This window comes from Lepisosteus platostomus, chromosome 12 (assembly GCF_059453375.1).
Source record: "Lepisosteus platostomus isolate fLepPlt1 chromosome 12, fLepPlt1.hap1, whole genome shotgun sequence".
In the NCBI taxonomy this organism is placed as follows: Eukaryota; Metazoa; Chordata; class Actinopteri; order Semionotiformes; family Lepisosteidae; genus Lepisosteus; species Lepisosteus platostomus.
In genome coordinates this window covers 17,000,887-17,024,107 of record NC_142622.1, presented here as the reverse complement: position 1 = coordinate 17,024,107, position 23,221 = coordinate 17,000,887, and the positions used below count along the sequence as shown (strand labels likewise).

General features: G+C 40.1%; 1 protein-coding gene across 7 annotated transcripts in view; it reads left to right on the top strand.

Moving 5' to 3' along the window:
- Positions 1-21,382, top strand: part of plekhf2 (pleckstrin homology and FYVE domain containing 2) — a 30,706-nt gene extending 9,324 nt beyond the window's left edge. For 5 of the 7 annotated variants that reach the window (XM_088601181.1, XM_088601186.1, XM_088601183.1 and 2 more), the window contains one exon: positions 15,360-21,382. In XM_088601181.1, coding sequence (XP_088457307.1) covers positions 15,370-16,116 — 747 coding nt within the window. In that variant the 5' untranslated portion in view covers positions 15,360-15,369 and the 3' untranslated portion in view covers positions 16,117-21,382. Of the gene's footprint in view, positions 1-865; positions 1,018-15,359 lie in introns of all 7 variants that reach the window. The other 2 variants (XM_088601185.1, XM_088601184.1) reach the window with 2 other exon arrangements.
- The last annotated feature ends 1,839 nt before the right edge of the window (positions 21,383-23,221 follow it).

Below are 23,221 nucleotides of genomic sequence, written 5' to 3'. Positions count from 1 at the left end.
CTCCGCCCCGTGTTAGGGTTTTGGCCCCTTGAGTGCTATCTTAGTAAGATGTAGAAAAAAAACACTGTTTCCTCATAGCTGAATCATCGGCTGACAGCAAAATTTTGCGTCCCTTCGTCGCTTGCCACTAGATTTTTAAAAGTGAAAAAAGACTTTATGCCTCAGTGGTTGTAAAATAAGAAACAGCTCCTGAATGAGCAAAGAGAACACAATGGTGGCTTGATGTAGACAGAAAATAGCAAATAGAGACACATTTCGAGCACAAATCTCTTCCTCAGGCAGGACCTGAGGCCTACATCCGTGATGAATTCCTTATAATCAGACTAGTAATTGTAGTCAGATATCACATTTTACAGGATAATATTGTTCAGTTACAATAATAAGATACAGTAGCTAGTTAATTCACAAGCTAATACAGTGGTTACCATATAGCCTTAGGTTTTCCCTGTGGGGAACCCAGCAAATAGATACTGTTTGGGAGTTTCAACAGGTGTCTGACCTAAAGTGAGGGAAAGCAAACTTCTTCTTCTCACCAATTTTTGGAATTATGTTTTACTATAATTAAACCACAAATAACCCCTGTTTTAATGCACTCTTGTTTGTGTGAGCATGAGTCTCCAGCATCGAGCTTAGGGGCCCAAGTCTGGCAGGTTTTATAGATCACCACCAAATTCCTGCTCTTTCACACCTTAAAACAACTTCACTTTGAGTCACGAAGTAATCAAAGTAACACAAGTCTAAAGGCTTTCCTACCTTCACGAAGTTCCCCTAATCAAATATATTACTTGCTTAGGCTCTTCATGTGCTCTCCAGTTCGGTTCAGCGCATGTTCTCTTGTCCGTCTGAAATGCCGGTTTCCGTTCAGCAGTGAAGGGTCATCGGCAGGAGCGCACAATTCCCCGCGTGTTGCTGTGGATGGGCGGACGTCATTTGGCAGAGGCGTCCTGGCACCACCACGTAGAAGAGCCTTTAGGGATATCGAAGGACACGTCGATCGTCAAGTGAACTGACCCCCAGGTGCTGTCCGCCTCACGGTGAAATGCACCGCACGAGTGTCTGTGACTCTGTCAGAGCAAGCCGGGGCTGAGTTACAGTTGCAGTTCCAAATTTGGGAAGGAAACACGAAAAGGAATTTCTGGGTACAAGTTTGTTTTAAAAAAAAAACAACCTGCCACAAACCGAATTGCTTTACAGAAACAATGTCCAGGAGCTGGGGAACGTTCCCTTATGATTATTTATGCTGTGATTTTTTTTTCCAGCTGCTTGTAGGCTGTTCTTTATTTTTATCCTTCCAATAGAACTTGAAATTAATGAGCCATTGTGATATAAATGCCCGTGCCAGCATTTTGCAGACTAGGACACTTAATGTAGGGAACATGTTTGCCAGTACAGTACGTAAAGGGTAATGATGCCAAGAGTTAAGGAGCTCAGATGTGAGACCAGGGTATTTAGCACAATGGGAAACGATTCTAACTCACTGACAGCCCAGAGAGGTGAATAAGAGGCACCCAGTTGAGGACTGAGAAATGACACACGGGCATCTGAAGTTATCCCGAGCTTGGATTTGTCAGGTCTGGCCCTGCAGCACACTTGTGTCTGCTGCCTCGAGTGTTAAAGGTATCGTAACAAAACTCGCACGTCACACATGGATTTGTGGAAGTTACAACTTGACTTTAGTTTGGTTAAATGTTGGGTGCACCTTAAAACAAATAATGTGCATCTGCAGTAAAGGCACTGGAGAGGTGTAAACTTTGCATTGCAAATCTTAAGAATGGCAAAACCCGGGATATTCGAGAGTTTTTAAAATGATTTCTGCAGGGAGCTTCGTGTGATTGTGCGCAGTGAGCTACACAGCAAGCACATTTTTCGAAAGCGGTTTTCTGGAAAGGCGGAATGATACTGTATGCTGTTAGTCCAGTACGGGAGCCCAGTGAGCTGGAGCCCAGCCCGGCCAGCAATGGCTGCAAGGCAGGATACAGCCTGGAGTGGAGCCAATTCGTCAAGGGAGACGCACGCAGGCAGCCTCTCATACACACATACAACACAGACGTGCCAGTTAACTGAGCCAGCTCGCCTTTGGACGGCGGAGAAAACTGCTGCACGCCGACGAAACCCACATGGCCACGAGGAGGCTCCACACAGACAGCTACCCAAGGTCCGAGTCGCACAGCTATCCATGCCACCATTCTGCATCCAAGTCTTTGTTCTTTGCAAGTTATCATGAAAATATCGTGGCATAATTGTAATTTTGACAGGTATTTTATTGCATTTTACATTTACATAATCCAACCATCCATTTTCGCGGCAAGCAAGGCAGTTTCCGCCCTGGACGGGACACTAGTCCATCGCAGGGCAGACACAGACGCGCACAAACTCACACCTAGCACCAGAAGCGTCTCAACCTCCCAGTATATTGCGGACTGTGGGAGGAAACTGGACCGCCCGGAAGAGACCCACGCAAACAGAGGGGAGAACATACAAACTCCCCGCAGAGTGTCCCTCAGGTCTGCAGTGAATCCCAAGGAGGGCAAAATTTGCCATTTCCTTCCCATGTCCTTTCCAGATGTTCCCTCACAAGAGTAAAATGGGAGGAAAGGAAGATGGACACATGAAGACCGCATAGCAAAATGCCAATTATATTTAACAGTTTTTAGGAAGCAAGAACAGTTGGAAGGCCAGTTTCATGTGAACAGCCGGTCGGTAATGAATTGAGATGTATGGTGTAGATGGGAGGCTCAGAGTCTCAAAGTAGTTCAGAAATTGCCAGGCTTTCTAAATATATCTCGAAACTGCATCATATTATTTGTCCCTTGAACAAATATGGGTGAGGGTGTATGAATATCCTAAACAGAATGACAAATATAACATCAGTACATGAGATTAAACATTTTATCAAGTGTCGAGTTCTTGAACAATATGAACCTGAAGAGTGTCAAGAACAAGAAAGCTGAGACGAAGTGATTTTTGGATGTCAAGACTTGCGTCACCAGCACAGTCGCATTTACCACTGCTTATTTGAATGTGGAGTATTTTTAAAAGGATTAACACAAATTTTGTACTTTTCACAGTGTTGAAATGTAAAAGAGGTGAGGTTGCTACATAATATTTATTTTGCACGGTCAAAGGAATTCCAGTGGTTTGTAAAAGTACATTTTTAAAATGGCAATTAAAAAGATGTTGTTGTATCAGCACAGTTGTTTCAAACGAACACAGTAAAAATAGATATTTCAGAAAAAACATTAGTTTTTTACATAAAGTCTCTCGGGGTAAAGTAAAATTTGAGTTCTGTAGTTTTAAGGATTTATTTTTATGCTTTGTGAAAATAGTAAAATGTGCTACATCTGTAACAAGATAAGGCTAAGAATTAATTTTGGAACGGATATGTATTTTTTAAATGCCAGAAGCTAGATTTTATCTCTTCCTGTGAATGATAAAATCTAGCATGCATAGGTATGTTAAGTAAACAAGGAAGTTTTTTTTATGCAGGCTGTTTTCCTTTAATCTGTGTATTTTGACTCAAGAAGATGTGACGATTTTACTTTCATATTCAAGTAATACTTGAAGTACTTTAACGTTTTTTAGACCAGTCTGTATAACTTCACTGGATCATATACTTAGTCAGCCAGAATGAAACAGCATGTATCCTTAAACCTGTTGGTAATTCCACAAGACATGGAGCTAGATTCATGTTGAAATGCAAAGAATCTTCAGCTAAAATTGAAGACACTTATTATTCATCTTGGTCAAAACTGGTTAAGCTGACACCCTTAATTGCAAAGCTCTCCCTTTCGATGGATGTTTTACGAACCAGGAGTTACCTTTTATGGTGCTACCTGGAGGGCCAAATGTATTGATTTAAGGTGAAAGGAAAGCAGACATCTTTTGGAAACGGCGACAATTGTGGCAAAAGTGTGAGTTGTGGAAAGGAGATGTGTCAGGACATACTGTTTCCTTGGGCTGCTGTGTCTGGTTATTGCTGTGGGTGAGCCTGTCAGCCTTTTGACCTTGCAGCTTCACTCTGCAGTAACTCTGCAAGGCTTGCAGTGCCAAAGAGACCTGGATGACTCAGCAGCACACAGTTTGAAGGACATCTCCTTCTCTCCTGGGCAGAAACGAAAGTCTTAGCGATTGGCGCTTCATTGGTAGCATAGAAAGTCTAAATAGTCTGTTCCAAATTTTATATAAAAAACTTAAAAGATACAACATTTTGCTGAACATTTTACGTACAATTTTACTGCGTCCAGTCAGTAACATGTTATACCAATGTTGGTGTTTAAAAATGTGATTTGCCAGGTGGGCGCAGTTTGCATATTTTCTACTGGAGCATGTGAAAAGGTGATCAAGTCAAATTGCTTAATGCAGCCTCTAAATGAAGGAACAGCATCGTTGAGGCCCTTGTGTGTGTAACAATTTGTGGAGGCTAGAGGAATGTCATTCGCTGTGATGAGGTGGAGACAGTACAGGGATTTCTGTCAAAGCAGTGAAATACGTCTGACAGACAGCAGCCTCAGACACACAACTGTGCACCGAACTCAAGTCAGCTGCTTGTAGTGGACTTAAAATCTGAAGGTGGAAAGCTTTGTTAGGATGTACAGTACTGTATAAAACAAGCTTTAAACAGATGCAGTAGTGTATACAGAAGTTTAACATGTGTTAGGATTGTTAGGTATGACTAAGCAAGCATTGTTAACCGATGCAGCACAGTCCATTATATCACTTACACTTTACTTGCGTCGATTGCAACAGATTGTCTTTCGGTTTTTTTAATATGTAGCAATGTAGCAATTGTTTCTTTCACAGTAACAGTCTGAAGACAAGAAATAGATGAGTGCGCTGAATATTCCTCTGGTGTGTCTGTGGCTGAGCACATTACTGAAGATTTTTCCTTGGCAAATTTGAGATTGCTGTGAAGTCAATGGGAAAGTGTTGTTATTGCTAATTGAGCCTTTTGAAAGTGTACACATTACTTTAACCCTAAAATTAATGTGTAGAACTGGTTTTACATACAAAACCAGTTGTTTTTTGTAACACATCATAGTTAGCCTGTAAAACTAATAGTAGTTTAAAAATATGGATTTTTATGTTTCTGCAACTTACTCTGTTTAAAACCTGCAGACATGCAATGCATGTGTATCTACTTTTCAGTTGTTAGAAGAAACATTTTTTTCAGATTAGTATTCCAAAGTGTGAAGTTGCCTTGATGTTTTAATGAATTATTCTTAATTAACAAGACTGGCCTTTGCAATATTTTACTTCTGTCTCAAGACTTGAAACAGTATGATTAACTCTGCCTATCAAGAAAAAAACTCTAAACACTCTGAGGGTGTTTTTGGGTGGGTGAGAAGACATCATTGAAATTGGTGAAACTGGTGTGTGGTGCATTCTGAGAGTGTGGAAAAAGAAAACTTTCTTCTTTCTCCATTTTACTCGGTTAAATGAAATGCGCTTCTGTCACAAGATGCAGTTTCATGAAATGCGTGAATTTGCGGCTTTATTAATGCTGCCGATCCGAAATTCTGTACAATCAGTAAATTCATCCAAATCAGGTGATTACTGGACTGCAACATATCCAACAGCTTGGTTTCTGATGAGTGTTTATGAGCTAAAGTTCCAAATCTGAAATTAAAAAACAGCATTAAAAATATCAAGGAAAAAAGAGGTTAAACATAATTGTCGTGAACACCGAGGCTAGGTACAGCCCCTTATCTCCACTATGAATTTTCACAACCATTCAGTCAAACGAATCAAATCCCTTTGTAGTGCTTTAGTTTTTTAAAACCCCCTCATCTTTGTTATTTATTATTTAAAATAAAAAATGGTTCTTGCTTTGCTGTTAAGCCCTGGTGAGATCAGTCTGTACATTTAAGTTGTGATAAATGTACTTTTATTAGATGTTCGAACATCATTTAACAAGCCAGACATTGTAATTCATGCGGACAGTTCAGGATCAACGCGCATTGTTACACGCTAAAATGAAATGACATTTTTGCAATTCAAAACTTGTAGTTGACACCCTGAAAACTAGTGACACCCCCAAAAAAATCCTTTCTTGGATTAAATTATCTAACCAGAGTTAAGTTTTTTTAGCAGTTGGTGATCTTCTCAACTTTTTTCCTCTTTCAAACGTGTGATGAATCCTTTCGTTTGAGAGCAAAAAAACATGAACGCTTGAATTATTCAGATATCCCCCCTTTCATCTTGCAATGTGCATCATTTTATAGAGACCTTATTTTAGGCTATGTGATTGGGCTGTAAGAAGACTAACCAAACCAAATCTCAGAGGGGAAAAAAGACTACGTCAGTTTTGTGTACCAAAAAATCCTTTTATCCTCGTATCAAAACGTCTGCCTTTCCCTTAAGTTGCCGTGCTCTTGAGGTGGGAAAGTGCCTTTGGAGAAACTGTGGAAATGAATAGCAGAGCACTCAGTTGATTTATGTTTGAGCTCTGGTCCGTCACGGTGTGCAATTCTGGGAAGGCCCTCCGCGAGACGAGTATCTCCAGGCCGACAGTTCATGACGAGCTCTCCTGTTTTATCACACAGTCTCTCAAAACCACAAAAATGGTAAATGAACTATAAAAAGACGACTTCGAAGAAATGGAAAAGGCAGATCATGTAGTTTTTCATTATTTAGTTCTCCGGGAATGGAAATGAAAATTTGTAAATGGAAAGCAGCAGCTGTTGAAATGGAAAATGTAAGGCACGTCACCACAGGCTTTAAGAAGGGATATAGGAGGCCTGTCCTCTTCATCAGGTGCATGGTTTGTATGCGTTTTTGTGTTTTCATTCCCCTGTCAGAGCGTGTTCATCAGAAGGGATGATTTTGTTAAAAACTTACTAAACTGCGTAAGATCACACATAAGCACTACTATATCTATATCTGGCAAATTGTTAAAACCATAACAGTTTTTCTTTTTCAGATTTTGTCCTTGCGTGCAAAATAGTCATATAGTTGGGCTATGGTAAAATACAGCTCAGAGCTTCGTTGATGTTATCATATGCATAATCCCCGTTCATATAAGTGTTTCCAGCAGGCAGGGTTGTGATGGCTTTGCACTAAGTGGTACACACCCATTCTTTCCCTCATACAATTTCTTACAAGCTTTAGCTGTGTCATATCCTTTTGTGTGATTATCCTTATTTTTCCCATCTGTGTTTGGAGCCAGTCTTACTTGTGGAGTGCTCTGTCATCACCAGCAATGGAAAGTAAAGTTCGTGTTTCACTGATGGTGTTCACTCCAGGGGGTAGTTATGTGTGGAAACGTTGTTTTTGTAATGTAGGGAGAACATCATGTGCTGTTAATATTTGTACAGATCTTATAGTTTTAATATAAATCTTTCAGAATGAAATCTTTTCTGTGGTCTGTGTAATCATTAAACTGACCCCATGTGTTATCACCAGTATCATAAGCTGCTCAAAGTAACGATCAATTTTGAGAGGTCAGTTTGTTCATTTCAGTTTTGCGATCTTGCGTCGTTTTATTGAGTCCACAAGACAGACTTCGATTTTATTGAAGTCTTAAGCTTTGAAACGGGACGGCACTGGGAGAACTGTAAATCTTTCTGTTTGTCTTGCAAAATAAACTAAATAATATATAAAAGCAGTTTGTACATTTATGCATATACATGTCCCAGTAGATAGGATCTATTTTTGTTGTGTGAACTCAAATCGTGCAGTGACATTTCAGTTATGGTTGTTTTAAAAAAAATACAAACTTAATTATCTTTTCTGCTTTTTGCAGGAAGCTGGAGGAGGGTTTCACAGTCATTCATTAACCATGAAGTGTAGCTGTTAATTACCTCTAGGGATCACTGTGCTTTGGTGCACTTAACTATGCATTGAGTTAGAGTACGTTTCTATTAGGAAGCCTGTCATTAACTAGATACTGTAGTCCTGGTAAAGCAGCAAATAAGTACATTCATCTGCAATGCTTTTATATTGTTAATTAGCATGATACAGCCAAATCATTGTTTTGCTTAAATAAATATGGGTCTGATAAGTGCGCGAAGCTGTGAAAACTGATTTGCTATTAACGTTGCCTAAACCAGAGCTTCTCTATTCTAGTCTTTCTTGGTAGGTGCGTGTTTTGTTTGTGTTCCAGCTGAGTTTTTAATTGCAGTCTTATCGGACCCTTAATTGAAGCATTTTCTAAATTTCTCCCTACAGTTTCAGAAATATCCTGCTGTAACTGTGTTGTGCTCAACAGAACTCTGATCAGCCTGAACTCCACTTGTTAGGAATTAGATAAGAAAGCCGTTTTCATGTAAATATTTCACTTAAAGGGGTTGAATACCCTCTGTAATTTCAAGCTCAGGTGAAATAAAAGTGTGACAAGACAGTGTCCTTGAGGAAGGGGATTGAAAAGCCCTTAATCACAGTAGTATGTGGGTTTAGGGCAGGGGTGCTCAGTCTGGCTCCAATCTACAGTGTCTCTGTGGGGTTTCAGCTCAACTCTTAATTGAACTCAAGCTTGTTATTTGCTTAATTGGACATATCTAACAGCTTGGAGACCCCTGGTCTGGCGAATAACAAATGTGGCAAAGTGTAAGGCGGTTGAGGGCAGTGTCGAGGCTGTGATGTGTGAAAGCAGTCGATATCAGCTGCGACATATGGAGAATGTTCCTGGGGCCTCAGGGATGGCTGTGCAACCCAGTTCAGTCAGTCAGCAGGGCAGTGCTGTCCATCATGCTGTGAGCTACCCTGGGTACCCTTATGGCTTTGTAGAGGATCCCAAGCATATCATTTACAAGGTGTCCCTGTCAAAGGTAGAAGAACGGGGAGGACACAACCACATCGGGCTGTGTAGCTTATTGTGTGATTGCAGTGGTTAGGGTCCGATCCCTGGTTGTGTGGTAGCTGACTGGATACTTCTGACAGGAGAAGGCATACTAAATGTCAGCACTGGGAGCACATCCAGATCCAAAGGCACCGGTGGCAGAAATGTGACTAGTTGTGCTTCAGAAAGTCTTAGACTTACTGAATCCATACCATAACTTTTATTTAATCCCTTCCTCCACCTCGACTGGCTTGGAAGATAGTGAGATTCCCCTCGTTAATAATAGTGCTTGTTGAAGATGGAGGGGAAAAATATTTAGCGTGTGTAATTGAAAAATCTGTATGGAACTCAGTCTTGTACAAACAACATCACTCTCTTCTATTATCCTGTTAATAAGGTTGCTGCTTATTAACAGTTACTAGTGCAAGGGTCAGTGCAAGAAGATTGGCGTAGTATGGTAATGAGTTTTGCAGGATGAGGCAGAGCATTTAAAGCTGCTGGAACGGGCTGCCGCTGGTCACAGGGCTTGTAGCCATGAGCCATGATGTAAACATGGCCATTACACTTGCAGAATTTGCCATTCCAAATAGGGCGAAATGGGGAAAAAAAACAGTTGCGGTCTGTGTACGTTTTTTCTTGTTGTGCTAATACTGTACATAATTGTGATGGTTTTCTTAAACAACATAAAAACCATTAGCAGGTAAAATAGAGACTTTGGTATCAATTTCAATAAGAAAATAGTTGCAGTTCAGCTTTCAAAAGTATTTGATACTAACTTAGATCAATTTTAGGTGTCGACTATTTACATCTGTGGGAGGTTTATTTGCAAAAGTGTAATGCATGGTATATGAAAATATAAAAACGCATGGCTTGTGTAACCAATAGTTGATTTGTCTCGTGTATGACCTGCTGAGAACAGATTGCTGCAATGTACCATAGGCTGCCAGCTGCTTAAAGGCAGCCTAGGGTTTATTTAAAAATAGATGATTTAATTTGTAAAATAACATCTGCAATTTTAAAGCACAGCAGTGTTTTGCGGATGCTGTGGAGATGCAATCATATTTCAGCAGCGGCTTTTTTTTCTCTCCATCTATTGCAGTCTGCTCTCTCTAATCAAGGAAGCATACCAGCCTAGATGAACAGTGAATGAGGCAAGTTTACAAAGATTAATGAGATTCCTGTTAGTGTATTGCTTTTCGTAGTTGTGCAGAAGACCAAAACTAAAAATAGCGTGCTCTCTAGCTTTCTGTGTACTGTATAACATTTCATGCTTATTAGGCGAAAACTAGGAAAGACGTCTCCAGATCATTGAATACGTATTTCCTGTGTAAAAGCTCAGCTGGAGGAGACTTCGATCTGAAGATAGGCAATGACTACATTTATGGAAGGTAGCGAGCACCATTTAAACTGGTGAGTGCTCAGAAAATACACTGTATTGTTGCCCAGATTAATGTTCTAGTCGATGAAACTGACGTGCTGGTAGGAAGAGCATTGAGGGTAATGTGTACTTTTTGTACATCTAGGAATATAACCTTTTAAAGAATGATTACAAGCAAGGTCACTGATTGCTTATGTGTATAGATTAATCTAAAGACGTTTTCGCTTGTTTCACCATGGGTGTAATTTAAGGAAATATCTGAGCCTTGGGCTCGACAGGCTCCTGTTTTTCTAATCTTCCCTTAAACCGAGTCCAATGTTAAGGCAGTGTTGCTGGTTGTGGCTCAAAAGTGACATCTGTACGAATTAACTTTTTTTTTTTATTTCCAAGCCGAATGATGGGGCAGCTGAGTTTTCATGGTCTAGTATGCAGAGATGGAAAGGCCTCTTTTCCACCACAGCCGCCTCGAGTGTCCCCTTTGTTTCTTGCTTCCTTAATAGCATGTTCCTGTTCAAGAGGCAACAGCTAGACGAAAACTGAACTGAAAGTGAGATTTTCACACAGTGGGAAATTACATGCTGGGTGCTTTTTTTAGGAGCGCGCTGTAGCCTACATTTTCATTTTCACGAACTGTAAACTCTTCATTTTTAGTCAACTATCATCGACATCATTTTTAGTAAACTAGCAAACTAGTATTAAGAAGCGTAGCATAGGTAATCCCATGATTCAATTTTTTCCCCAGAAAATTCGATTTATAGGTACTGTTATGGGAGCCCACAGAATGTCATGGATAGTATGAATAGCATGCCTGTCTGCTGGTTTGGTGAGTGAAAGAAGTGACATGTTTGTGTTTTTACAGACCTTGGGGGAAAAAAAAATCCAAGTTTTTTTTTTAAACTTTCATCAGCTCCCAAACTGCTCTGACAGGTAGCAGAAAGGCAGTAGGAAACGCAGCGCTTTTTAGCAGGAAACACAGCAGAAACGGTTGTCTACATGCTAGTCTTCTCTTGCTGGCAGAGTGGTTCGATCATCTTCAGTGTTATTGGTAAACCCTTGTAAAGAATCCTGCAGAGAACATGATGAGAGAGACTTGAGTGGTCCAGAATACGTTTTATAGAGCACGGTATCCAGGGGATTAACCTTGTGCCCGAAGAAGCAGAATGTTAAACATTAAAGATCAGCTGAAGTGTGTGTGATCTCGATGAAGCTATAAATGTCATAGTCCGAGAAACGTCGGATGCTGTCAGCAACTGTGCCTTGCCGCCAAAGCATTCATAGGCTCACTGTGTGGGCAGGCCCAGTCGTTTGCTCATTCTGATATAGCTGAATATGGCAAACTCTGCGATGAGACTATCTAAAGGAATTTTGTTGTTCGATTTTTTTTTATTCTGCAGTCGTGTGTTTTGGTTCTGAACATGTCGCTGCAAGACCAGTCGCATTCATAACTTCTTGCTTTTCTTGCTGTGAGTGTTAAATGATAGGGGTTAGAGAGAAGGTCCGCGTCAGTTTTAATGTTCAGTTGAGCAGTCTTTTAAGATGAGTAGAGTCTTTATTGGAGCAATAGGTGGACATATCTGCGTGGGCGTATAATTCTTTGGTGACTGTATAATTCACAGACATGTCTCGGAGTGTAAAACACAAGTAGCATAATTTTTATCAAGTCTATTTTTAATCTTTTTTTTTTTATCTGATAAAAATGGGTGGACACTTTTTGTTTTGTGCAGAAGAGAATCGGTGTTTTTCCACTTGCTGTAGCTCGAGAAGGATAGAACAAAGCTCAGCTCCAGATTCCCTCGGCGCCATGCAGTATGTGTTGCTACCACGTATGTGTATGTTATGTGTTACTACCATGGCAATATACAGCCCTATAACTGAAACTGTTTCTGAAAAAGTCCAACAGAGAATTTTCCTTTTTTACTGTTACAGATTTTATTTTCCAGTTTTCACTGGTAAACCTGAAAATTAGATCTAATTTTCAAATGTGTTTTAGTGGCTTAAAGACAGTTAAAGGCATTAGGGGAAGAAAATTAAAACTGACTTTTCTTAGTTTGTTCAGTCAATAGTTTGGCTAAGGTTTCGGTTGTGTACTCACAACATTTTATTTAATTTTAATGGCACTCCAGTACTTCTGTTCCTAATGGACAGTACTTCAACCATGAGAGAGAGAAGGGGACACAGTCAAATTGGCACACTCCTATGCAAGCCTGTTCTGTAGACGGACTGGGGCGGTACTACAGGAACACAGTGTGCGGTTTAGTTGTGGGTAAATTAGCTCACACTTACCAGCTCAGCAACTGCAACACAACATTAAAGTGGTGTCAGCTTGATTGAAAGAAGACTTTTTTTTTTCTGGCATCCTAAAATGAAATATATCGAGCTGTTGTTGACAAAAGTATTGCATCATTTAATAAAGCTCACATCACTTAGAGGGAGGGTCTTCGGAACTTTTGGAGTTAAATCATTGATAGTGAAACTGAACTTTTATCTTTTTAGCAATATATTTGACATGCGATTGATGTTGTCGTACAACACTGGGTCAGAATTCCTTTAGCATAGTGTGTGCACTTATATTTTAAAGTGAGTGCCCACTCACACTTTTCTCTTGGGGAATAGCACATTCTGTTCCACGCAATTGGAAACCCACCATTCTGAAATAGAATGCACTGATGTCTTAATGGAATGTTTCCAGAATGCGACTGTTCATGCACTTACTGTACAGACCCCTTGAACATTCCCAGGATGATATCAGGACATGTTCTTTAGGTTCTAGTTGTACTTTTCAGTATGTGCAGTGCCCCTGACAGTGTGGGCTGAATATGCAATGTGCTCATATCTCACATAGAAATTCAGGGTGATTCAGTAATGTCCATAGAAGCCCTTGGCAGTAAGCTGTTTTTTTTTACATGGTTATTATCAAACTAAACCCATGAAAAGGAGAAAATTGTATGGTAGAGTAAGGTAACTTTTGTTGATGAAGTGTGATCCAGCACCGACGGCAGCGGCAAATAAGAACAACGCCCCCTTTTGTGACTAACAGCCATGCAGAACCAAAGTCATCAGAAGTTCTGTTCTGCGGGCTCCGTTTTCCATGTCTTTTTGGTCAGAGTAGACCAGACATTCAGAAAGGTCATTGCCAGTTACATTTTCTAACATGCAGTTACATAATGTCTTAAATTCATATAGGATCTTTCAGCCCGGAGGAGTCCAATGTGCTTTATATATAGAAAGGGCTGTAGTGCAGCTCCCACCTGGGTGACGCACAACAGCCATTCTGCACCAACACTCCCACTTCACAAAATTCTGCACTAGTTAAATTAAGGGAGATATTTAGGGAGATGAGTCTTCAAGCACAGTGACATTTATCCAGTAAAACAGGGTTAACTCTCCTACTCTACGGAGCTTATTTATATTTATTTTTATTTTATATTTATTTTGTATTACTGTACGTATTCTAATGTTTCGTTTATTCTGATGTCTGTTTTTTTGCTTGTCTTGGGCTGCTGTAACACATCAATTTCCCTTCGGGATCAATAAAGTCTCATCTGTCTATCTAGAATCATGGAGACTTCAGTAACCGGGTCGTCAGGACCTTAGTTTAATGTCTTATCTGAAGGATGGCACTTCCTGTGCTGTTTTCGACCATCTGCTGATCCACCAACACCACCTACTGCACTGGCCTGGCTTTGCTCACTGACCATTCCCCAAGCCTCGTTTAGGCTCTGGGATCAGATCAGGCTACAAGCTGGCCGTGCTGCTGTCTGTATGTTGGCTTTTTTTGCACCAGCCTGTGACTTGAGATTGCAAGGCAGGAGCCACACCCCAGAAGACGCAAATATCGTAAGACCGTCATTTCTAAATGGCAGAATCAGCTCGGTGCAATTCATTTTCTGTGCTGTTGTGTCTGTCTAAAACAAGCTTCAGCTTTTGACGAGGGTAAGCAGAATCAGAGGGTTCTGGAGTCAAATCCCAGATGTTAAGTTTTGCATTTAATTTCCAAGATTGATTGGAAAGTCTGGTTGGGTAAACCTACTCTGGTGCTGGTGATTCATTCAGATGAAGAAGATTAACTAAATGCCAAAGTCTGTTCATCTTTCTAAGTGTTTTGCAGTGTATTTTAGTAATCGTATTTCATCACAGTGCTGTTGTTACTGTTATAGTAACATAGGAAAAGTGTTTGTACTTGTTACTGCGTGTTATATAATTGCATTATTGTTACGTGGTAAAATGTGCACAGATCTTTGTGAGTTTAGAAGCTGTGTATAAACAACAAACTTTTGTGTTGGAAAAACTGGGCTTTTGCTGGAGTCCATGACTACACAGAATCACTCCAATTAAAAATACCTTTTACTTTGTGTTGCTTAATGTGTTCATTTTATTTCTAAAATATTTCTGAAAAAGCTTTCAGTAGTTGGGAGAAGGTGCATCTTGCAGAGGCTTAAAAACAGGAAGGACATCTGATTGGTTTAGTTAAAGATAGAGGTTTGTGTTAATGCGGTTGATTTACCAAAAATACTTCATATGCTCCATACATTCAAAAAACAATTAGAACTCATGAAGTGTGTTAAAGTCATAGGCACAGAATTATTTCTTTTGTGTGCTGACCCATTTTTCATGCTTTTTAGAAGAGCCTGTAGTTCACTTTGATGAAATGTATCGTGGTCGCATGTGCAGCAGAACACAAGATGCCTGGGGTCAGTAATGTGCAAGATGATTTTCAAAGTGCAGTGACCCCGATAGAGCTTAAAGAAAATTAGTATTTTCTTTTCAAATATTTCTTGTGAAGTGCATTTCACACTGAATAATTGTAAGGTCTTGGTAGACGTCTTATAGTAGTTTAAAAATGTAAGGTTCTTGGGGTTGATAATGCGCCTGACTCTTAGTGGTTACTGCACGTGAACAAATAAAACAGTCCTTGTCACTGTACAATTCAGTTCTGGGTCAGTGCATGAAATCAAAGAGCTCAGCTGAACGCTTGTATCCTTAAGCCCACAATCATCAGCTACACACCCTGCTGTGAAAGTGATGTTTTTTTTCTCCAGAAGCTGTCTTTAGAGATAAAACAAATGGATTTTCATTATAATTCTAACGTCGCCAACCTGATGGTGATTGAGATGTCCTGAACAACCACAGCAGGGGAGAGAAATAATGTTTTGAGAGGTTGCTCTAGATCTCTTCATGAGCTGCTCTCTTTGTTTTTTGTTGCAGGTAAAGAAAGATGGTGGATCGCTTGGCTAACAGCGAAGCAAACTCTAAGCGCATTGCACTAGTGGAAGGCTGCTTTGGGACAGCCGGCCAGCCCCTGGCCATTCCCGGCCGCGTCCTTATCGGAGAGGGAGTTCTGACGAAACTCTGCCGGAAGAAGCCCAAAGCCAGGCAGTTTTTCCTCTTCAACGACATCCTGGTGTATGGGAACATCGTGATCCAGAAGAAGAAGTACAACAAGCAGCACATCATCCCGCTGGAAAACGTCACGATCGACTCCATCGAGGACGAAGGAGACCTGCGCAACGGCTGGCTCATAAAGACTCCCACCAAGTCGTTCGCGGTCTACGCCGCCACGGCCACGGAGAAGTCGGAGTGGATGAACCACATCAACAAGTGCGTGTCGGACTTGCTGGAGAAGAGCGGGAAGTCCCCCAGCAGCGAGCACGCGGCCGTGTGGGTGCCCGACTCGGAGGCCACGGTCTGCATGCGCTGCCAGAAGATCAAGTTCACGCCCGTGAGCCGCCGGCACCACTGCCGCAAGTGCGGCTTCGTGGTGTGCGGGCCCTGCTCGGAGAAGAAGTTCCTGCTGCCCAGCCAGTCCTCGAAGCCCGTGCGGGTCTGCGAGTTCTGCTACGAGCAGCTGTCGGGCGGGCAGGCCGCGAGCCTACCCGCCAGGTCGGACTCCTACAGCCGCTCCTCCAAGTTCCCCGCCCCCAGCGTTTCGGACGACGACGACGAAGACGACAGCAGTGACTGAAAACGGCGACTTCCTTTGTAATATTTAGGATATTCATATAGGATTTTCTGCAGGGCTTGTAATTAGCAAGTGCTGGGTTGCAGGGCTTTCCTAGTGATGGTGCTCCAAAATTCCGATGTCTTCTTGCTCACGGGAAATTTGTGGAAGGCGCTTTTTTTTGTGCGTAGGGCTGACTTCCTGAAAAATTCACAGACGTGTTAGAAGGTGAGAGGGGTGTTAGCATTTCTGGCTTACTACAGACCTGAGACTGTTTCTAGAGATTAACAAAGGATTCTCTTCTGAATGCCACTGGTTTATCCTGCTCCTTACTTGGTGTGAATTTTCTAATTTACCTCAAAATCCATGGGAGAGGTAGACGTGACAGATGTGCCCCCAAAGAATTCCTATTGCTGATTTCAAGCTCTGAATAGAGCTGCTTTTGGGGAAAGATGTTTGCTTTGAAATGCTTCAGTTATTTTATTTTTTTCTTAGCCATATTTTTCTACCAATGAACCTTAAATAAAGCACGTGCCTCAATGCTGGCTTTTCTGCAGGGATATGAACTTTAGTAACTTGTTTTTTGCAGACTGTACATATTTCTACTGTAAGGCTATCAGGTAAACAAGTGGTGCATTTTGCTATATATATGTTTTTTTACCCTTTATTTTCCTTCCTGCCTTTTATTTGTCGAACTGTGATTCCTTCAGACAAAACCCTCAGTCCATGAAAGTAATCAAATATGCAAAGAAAGGCAGTTGCAGGTAAACCAACTTTTTTTTGAGATAACAGGCTACTTTAGGCATATGAATTTCTCTTTTTGGATTTCTTGCTTATGACAAATCAAATGGAGGCTTTTACATTTTTATTTGGAAATTCTAAAGTTGTATTTTTATGTAAAGTTCTCTTTTAAGTCATTAATGCTGGTAAAAAAAAAAAGTTATCAATGCCTTATATACCACACGCTGCCTTTTCAAGATGCGTATAGCACAATAAAAAAAAAAAATATTTGAATGATGAATACATAATTTTGAGTTTGGCGGCGAGGTACTAAGTTTTTTAAATTAGAATTTTGCATTTGTAAGAGAACTGTAGACATGGTCCACATCACAAATAGATTTAAAACTTGTCCATACTCTGGAAAGGCAGTTTAGTTCGCAGTCAGTGTCAGTTTATGGGTGGTTGTTGCACAACATACTTTTATTAAATATATTTTTACAAAAGTCTATATTAAAATGTATCTAGCAAACCTTAATTAAGGAATAATAGTTGTCCTAGTAGGACAATGTGAAATCTTACAAAAATGCCATCTTTCTCTCAAGGTGTTTAGCTTAGTTTCTGTTTGACTTTCAAAGTGAAGGCGCAGCAGAAAATTCGTTGATAGGATCTAAATGTTATCCAATTAGAAGCTTTGCAGTGAATTGGTTTTACATGCCTCTTTTGACACAACATACAGAGCACTTGAATACCTGTCATGTTAGATCTTGTTGCAAATCCAACTGTTTGTAACTAGTTGATGCCATGCACATGTTCCTGAGACCATTTGCAATGGTAGATAAAGAAAGGTGATGTATATGTGACTGAGGCCCTTGGGGGTAACTGTAACACCAAATACCTTCAGCCTGATAAACATTTAGTTAAAAGCAGCTTGATCTAATATATCCAAAGACAATGTGAACGAGTCGCAGAACTATTAGTGTTACCCTGGCGTAATTCACTGCAGATAGTGTTGCACAAAGCCAGCCACTTGTAGAAGTCTGAGATATCTGGGGCGCATTCTAAAACAGCAAAACGGGGGGAAAAAAGCTAAAAGGACAGACAGTGTGTAGTAGAAACATCCAGAAGTGGCACCAGTTTTCTTCTTTTTCTTCAAAAGATGAGCTAAACATTCTGTAAAAGAAGGACTCATTTGCCGATTCAGCAAAATGACGTAAACGTTCCTGGAAATGCTAACAAAACTATAATAGTTGTCTTCGTTTAAATTAACCAGTGAAGCTGCTAGGCCAGTGTTTCCCTTTTCTGTACTACAATGATGATGATACTAATAGGTGTGACACTATGTAACTGTATGTTATTCCCCCTGTATCAGATGTAATACATTTTTACAGGGAATGACTTGCAAATAGAATTGGTCCTCTGTAAAGTTTTTATTTTACACACATTGGTCATTTTAAAGAGTTCAACAAAGGTTGTCTGAGGTAAGATAAAAGATGAGCTCATATGTAGAGCTTACTAGGTCTGGGAGCTGCGAGGACTTGAATCATGAAACAGTCTACGTAGCATCTCGGAATTCTTGTAGTAAATTACTCAGTGCCTTGTCCATTGCTGGAGTAATTCGTTGTTTTTAAAAGTTAATGTTTAATTAATTGAACAAATAGCTGTTTTTTCAATGAAAAAAAATCCACCTTTTGGGTGTATTCCATGGAGGGTGTTAGTGCAGCATTTTATTTTTCTTGATTTAAAATCCTTACATTAAGTTCCTAAGTGACACAGGTGCGTTTTTGTTCTCCCGAAGACATGCATGTATCACAGTGTGTTAAAATTAGGTTTAGAGCAAGCTGTTTTTTAAGTTACTGTTTAGTGTCTTTTTTCCTAGCTTATAAGTTTAAATAGAAAATGTTGTATGGCACATTTCTTTTCTTCTGTCAGCTTGTAGGGAAGCACAAGGCTACCGTTGTTGCTGAAAGCTGTTTGCAAGGGGTGTACGTATTTCATCTGCAGCTTATGTAAGCTCGCACAGTGCTTGCTGTGTTTTATTGGGCTGCTCTTTTGATCTGTGTTGTGTCCTTGAATCTCAGCCTGTCCCTGTGAGATGATGAAGGTTGCTTTGCCTTTGTTGCTGCTGGAGCAAGTTCAGTTCTGTACCAATCCCAGTCCTTTGTGACTTCTCTGATAAGGACCATTCTTTATCTGAGAAGTCAACTGCTATGCACCAGAATGACCTGAGAAAGCAATCTGCACCAAATAAAATCTTACACATAAATCTGAGAGGATTTGAAACAACTTTGGAAAAATGTTTTGAAGTGTTATTTGTAAACTTCCACTGAGTTTTTTTTATGTAATCCGTGCTTTGTTCAATGGATGGTTCTTTTTCTTTGTCATTGTAATTCTTGTTTAAAACACTTTTGGAAGGGCTGATTGTAACCCAGCATATTCTTGTTAGTTACTAATAATCTGAGAAAAAAATATATTGTATTGTTTATGTGATACGCATCTTTTTATTCATTGCACCTGCAATTGCATTTTACATAGCCATGTGATGCAGATAATGAGGGGGGACTAGGGTGTAGGGCCAAACAAATACACGGAAGAATGTTAGCTTTCCATGTCTGTTTCTTAAAAAGAATTTGCACTCCCCTGTGAGTCCCAAGAAGCTCACTTCAATAATCTGAAGAAGCAAGGAAATTTCCAGGGTCTTCATGTTCTTCTGTAGGTGTTCCAAATGGCACTGGATGGTTGAGGCAGCTTGCACTCATTTGAGACTGTTCCTATAATAGGTTTTGTATTCAACATCAAACTCCATTGTCTTCTTTTTTTTTGTAGGGAGTGCTGAGAATGAGTCTATTCATATTCCTGGCAAAGTTGTATGTTACCAAAGCAATCCATCTGCACAGTAATAGCCTGTAGAACATTTTATTGTAGTTATCAGAGAATATAGTTTGTAATATAGATCATGGGTTTTTAAAAAGAACATGTTAACATAATTAATAATAATTTGAGCGAAGTTGTCCTTGGACTCTGTTTGATTATGTCAATTAAGGGTTCAGTTGTGTAACAGATCTCAACTGGAGCTGAAGGCAGGTGTTGTACAGGACTGGAAGCCCCTGATTGTAGACACTTTTTATATAGCTTTTATTCTTACAGACTCAGTCAGGAATGAAGGTTATGTCTATGGACATCCTCAATGACATTTGTACCCAGATGGTTCCTTCCACTAGAAAATCCCATCGTATTGGCCGTTTCATGGGGTTACAGGTCTAGATAATTTTCCAGCACTTTTGGTCTTTTCTTGCTGGCCCACCTGAACAAAACCAAGGGCCTTAAAGCAGAGCTTGATTTTCATTTTGTAAAGCTGTGCCAGAACCAAGCCTTACAATTTCGACCGCAGAAGCCATCGGGTACTGGCTCAGAGCCAGGGTTCAGGACACAGCGTGTCACAGGCACTTTGAAAGAGAAGAGAAACTGGGGCCCGTTTCTTGTGTTGATGAGTGCAGGAGTGTCTATAAATAGGCATTTTTGAGCAGGATGGTAGAGTTCACAGAAAAAACAATTAAGTAGAAAGTGTTTTTGAAGGTTTTTTATGTTGGCACATATTCAGGTGAAATCCCAAAACAGATTCAGTTTAAGTGTGTTAAACTGGTGCCGGCACTTAATAAAGAACACTACCTCCTTTTCTGCAGATGACTTTTAGGCCCGTCTTGGAGTTGCTGCACAAACCGTGTGGCCACTCAGAGGAGCAGGTTGTGCAGGGCCCTTGTCTGATCATGATTCTTCAGATGACTCATATGTGTTTCCATCTGTTTAGAAAGAATCTTTGCAAACAGTTTTATGTTATGAGCTTGACAGCAGGAGCAGCCTGCAGCTATGTTGCAGCTGATATAAAGTCTCCATGAAAAACTATTTTCTGCAGCAAATGGCAACGAAAGATTTACAGAACTTGGTACTGGAGGGCCAGCTTGACCCCATACCATTAGGAAGAATTCACGTGTAAAGCCATGTAAAACAGGAGATCTTCACCTCTGCTTCGATGGAGACTTGGAAAGTAGTAGGAGTTTCTAAGAAGCTTAACTTATATAAGAGTTAGCTTGAGGCAGTTTCAGTGGGCTTAAGAATTCCTCATTTTGTACCTGCTTCAGGAGCATAAGAACATGAGGAGAGGTCTTATTCTTCTTATTGGGGATATAGAATATAGCATCATTATCAACTCAGCTGAAGCTCAATGTTCATTTTGTTTTGATCTTAGTGCAGGTAACCTATTATGACATTCGGATGTATCTATTGATGAGCTGCCTTGTCTTGCAAATTAAGATGTCTCCTCTTTCTCTAGTGAGGTTATGAAATTAACTTTTCAAAATGGTCACATTTGTAGGCTTGCTCTCCATTAATTACATTTTTGTTCTGTTTCCAGTTACAAAATCAGAGTTTTTGGGTGCGAAATCTCAACTGTTGTTTTTTTTTTTTTTCAAATTTGACTCCTAACAAAGTATTACAAGTACAAGTACAAAGAGCCCTTAACATAGTATTATAAGATTGTGGCCTATGATGCCCAAATAAACATTTTGATTCTTAATGCATTGACATTATTTTTATTTGAATTAATATCGTCTTCCCTCAATCCTAGATTTAGGAAACAATTTCAGAATGGTCTAAAAGTAATAAAAACTACCACAGGCAACTCAAAATACTGACACATTTTCACAGGAATACAGAAATCAGTCAGATAGAGAAAATACTAATTCTGTGTATTACATAGCAAAGTTTTGGAAAAAGAATTGCTAAAACAATACAATTTAAAGTGTTTTAAGAGAGAGAAATTAAAACTCTGTTATATATCTTGTGCATCATGTTGGCTGGGACAATGAATACATTCTACTCTTCACACGCCCTTGACTTACCAGAAATTACTTTTCAAAATACACATAAGACACTAATGAGTAATTTGTCACCACAAAGTGATCCGAATAACTCCTAGCAGATGATAGTTGATCCTTTCTTTCAAAATTGTGAAATGGATGAACAAAGTCAAGCCAATCCGTTTCCTCTTATCCAACAATGAGAAAAGGACCTGGGAACAGAAAGTCTTGAGTCCTGGAACAAGCTATGTGGTCATGTTCTTAAAACTGAAGGGCTGGATCCATAATTTACTAAAAGCGAAATCGCCAAGTGGGCACTACAGGTGTTTGTAAGCTTTCCTGTTAGTATTATGGCAGCCCGGCATGGCCTCCTTTGTCATTGTTAAAGTGCTCACTGTAGGGACCGTCTTAAGGTATTGCACTTTTATAACAATAAGAAAATAAATCTTGAGAAGTGTGAGGTTTTTAGTAGTCTTTCTCACCAGTGTGTTAAACAGATTACCTATTGTCTAATTTGGTTTACAGATAATTACATAATTAATTAAAACAGCCCCTTCAGCTGCTAGACAATGGCAATAGAGGGCTGATGCACAGAGTGAGGAACTGCTTCAACATCCACGCAAAGTAAAATAAGGTGGTTTGGGAGGGGTATTGTCATAGTGGGAATGCGTACTGTAAATCCTAGTCCCTTAAGAGAAGGAGGTTTTGCTCTTTGGGCTTCTCTTAAAGCTACTGCAGCAAGAGAATTTCTAATTAACAGATGACAGCTTTACTCACACTCAATATACAAGCCTGAGAAAAATTCGATTTACTTGTCACCAACCTCCATTTGAAGAGTTTTAACAGTCAGTCACCAGCTACCAGCTGTTCTGCCTACTGTTGTGTCTCTACTGACTAAAGTGTCACCTTCTGTTAATTAAGAATCACAAGAACCTAATAGAAGCAGTGTAGCTGCTGTTTTATATATATGTATTTGTACAAAGGTATAGTAGTGGCAAGTCCACCCCGCTACCATCACATCATATACCGCAGAATATACAGCTGTATGTGTGATTAAAAGACAGTTCACCCCCCATTATATGATTATCAAATTAATGCAGTGGCTTTAAGTTAATTAAAATAACATTGACTAAAACAACAGTAACCACAGTCATAGTAATCCATTAAAATAAGACAACATGTATCCCTCTTCTGTGGCCAGTGGATTTCTGAACTTTCTTTGCTTTCCCTGCTCCATGATTAGCATACCCCATTGTAATGAAAAAAGCAATAAAACTTTCTTTGAGCCTATAAAGTCCTCTCTAGTCATTCCCGATGCCGTTGTAACATACAATGAAGAAGTCCTCGTAGCGATACGGACACTGTGTAGAAAGTTCTTGAACTGGGGGGCAGGGAAAGACTCGCTTGCTAGATTTCTCGTGATCGTAGTCTGTTGTGCCACTGATTTGAAAGTTGCGTTCAACTGCCTTCAGCTCGGTTCATCCCACTGTGCTATCCTGTGTGTGTCCTGTGTCAGCCACACTGAATCCTGACTAACCAAAATCGTGAATCTTGAT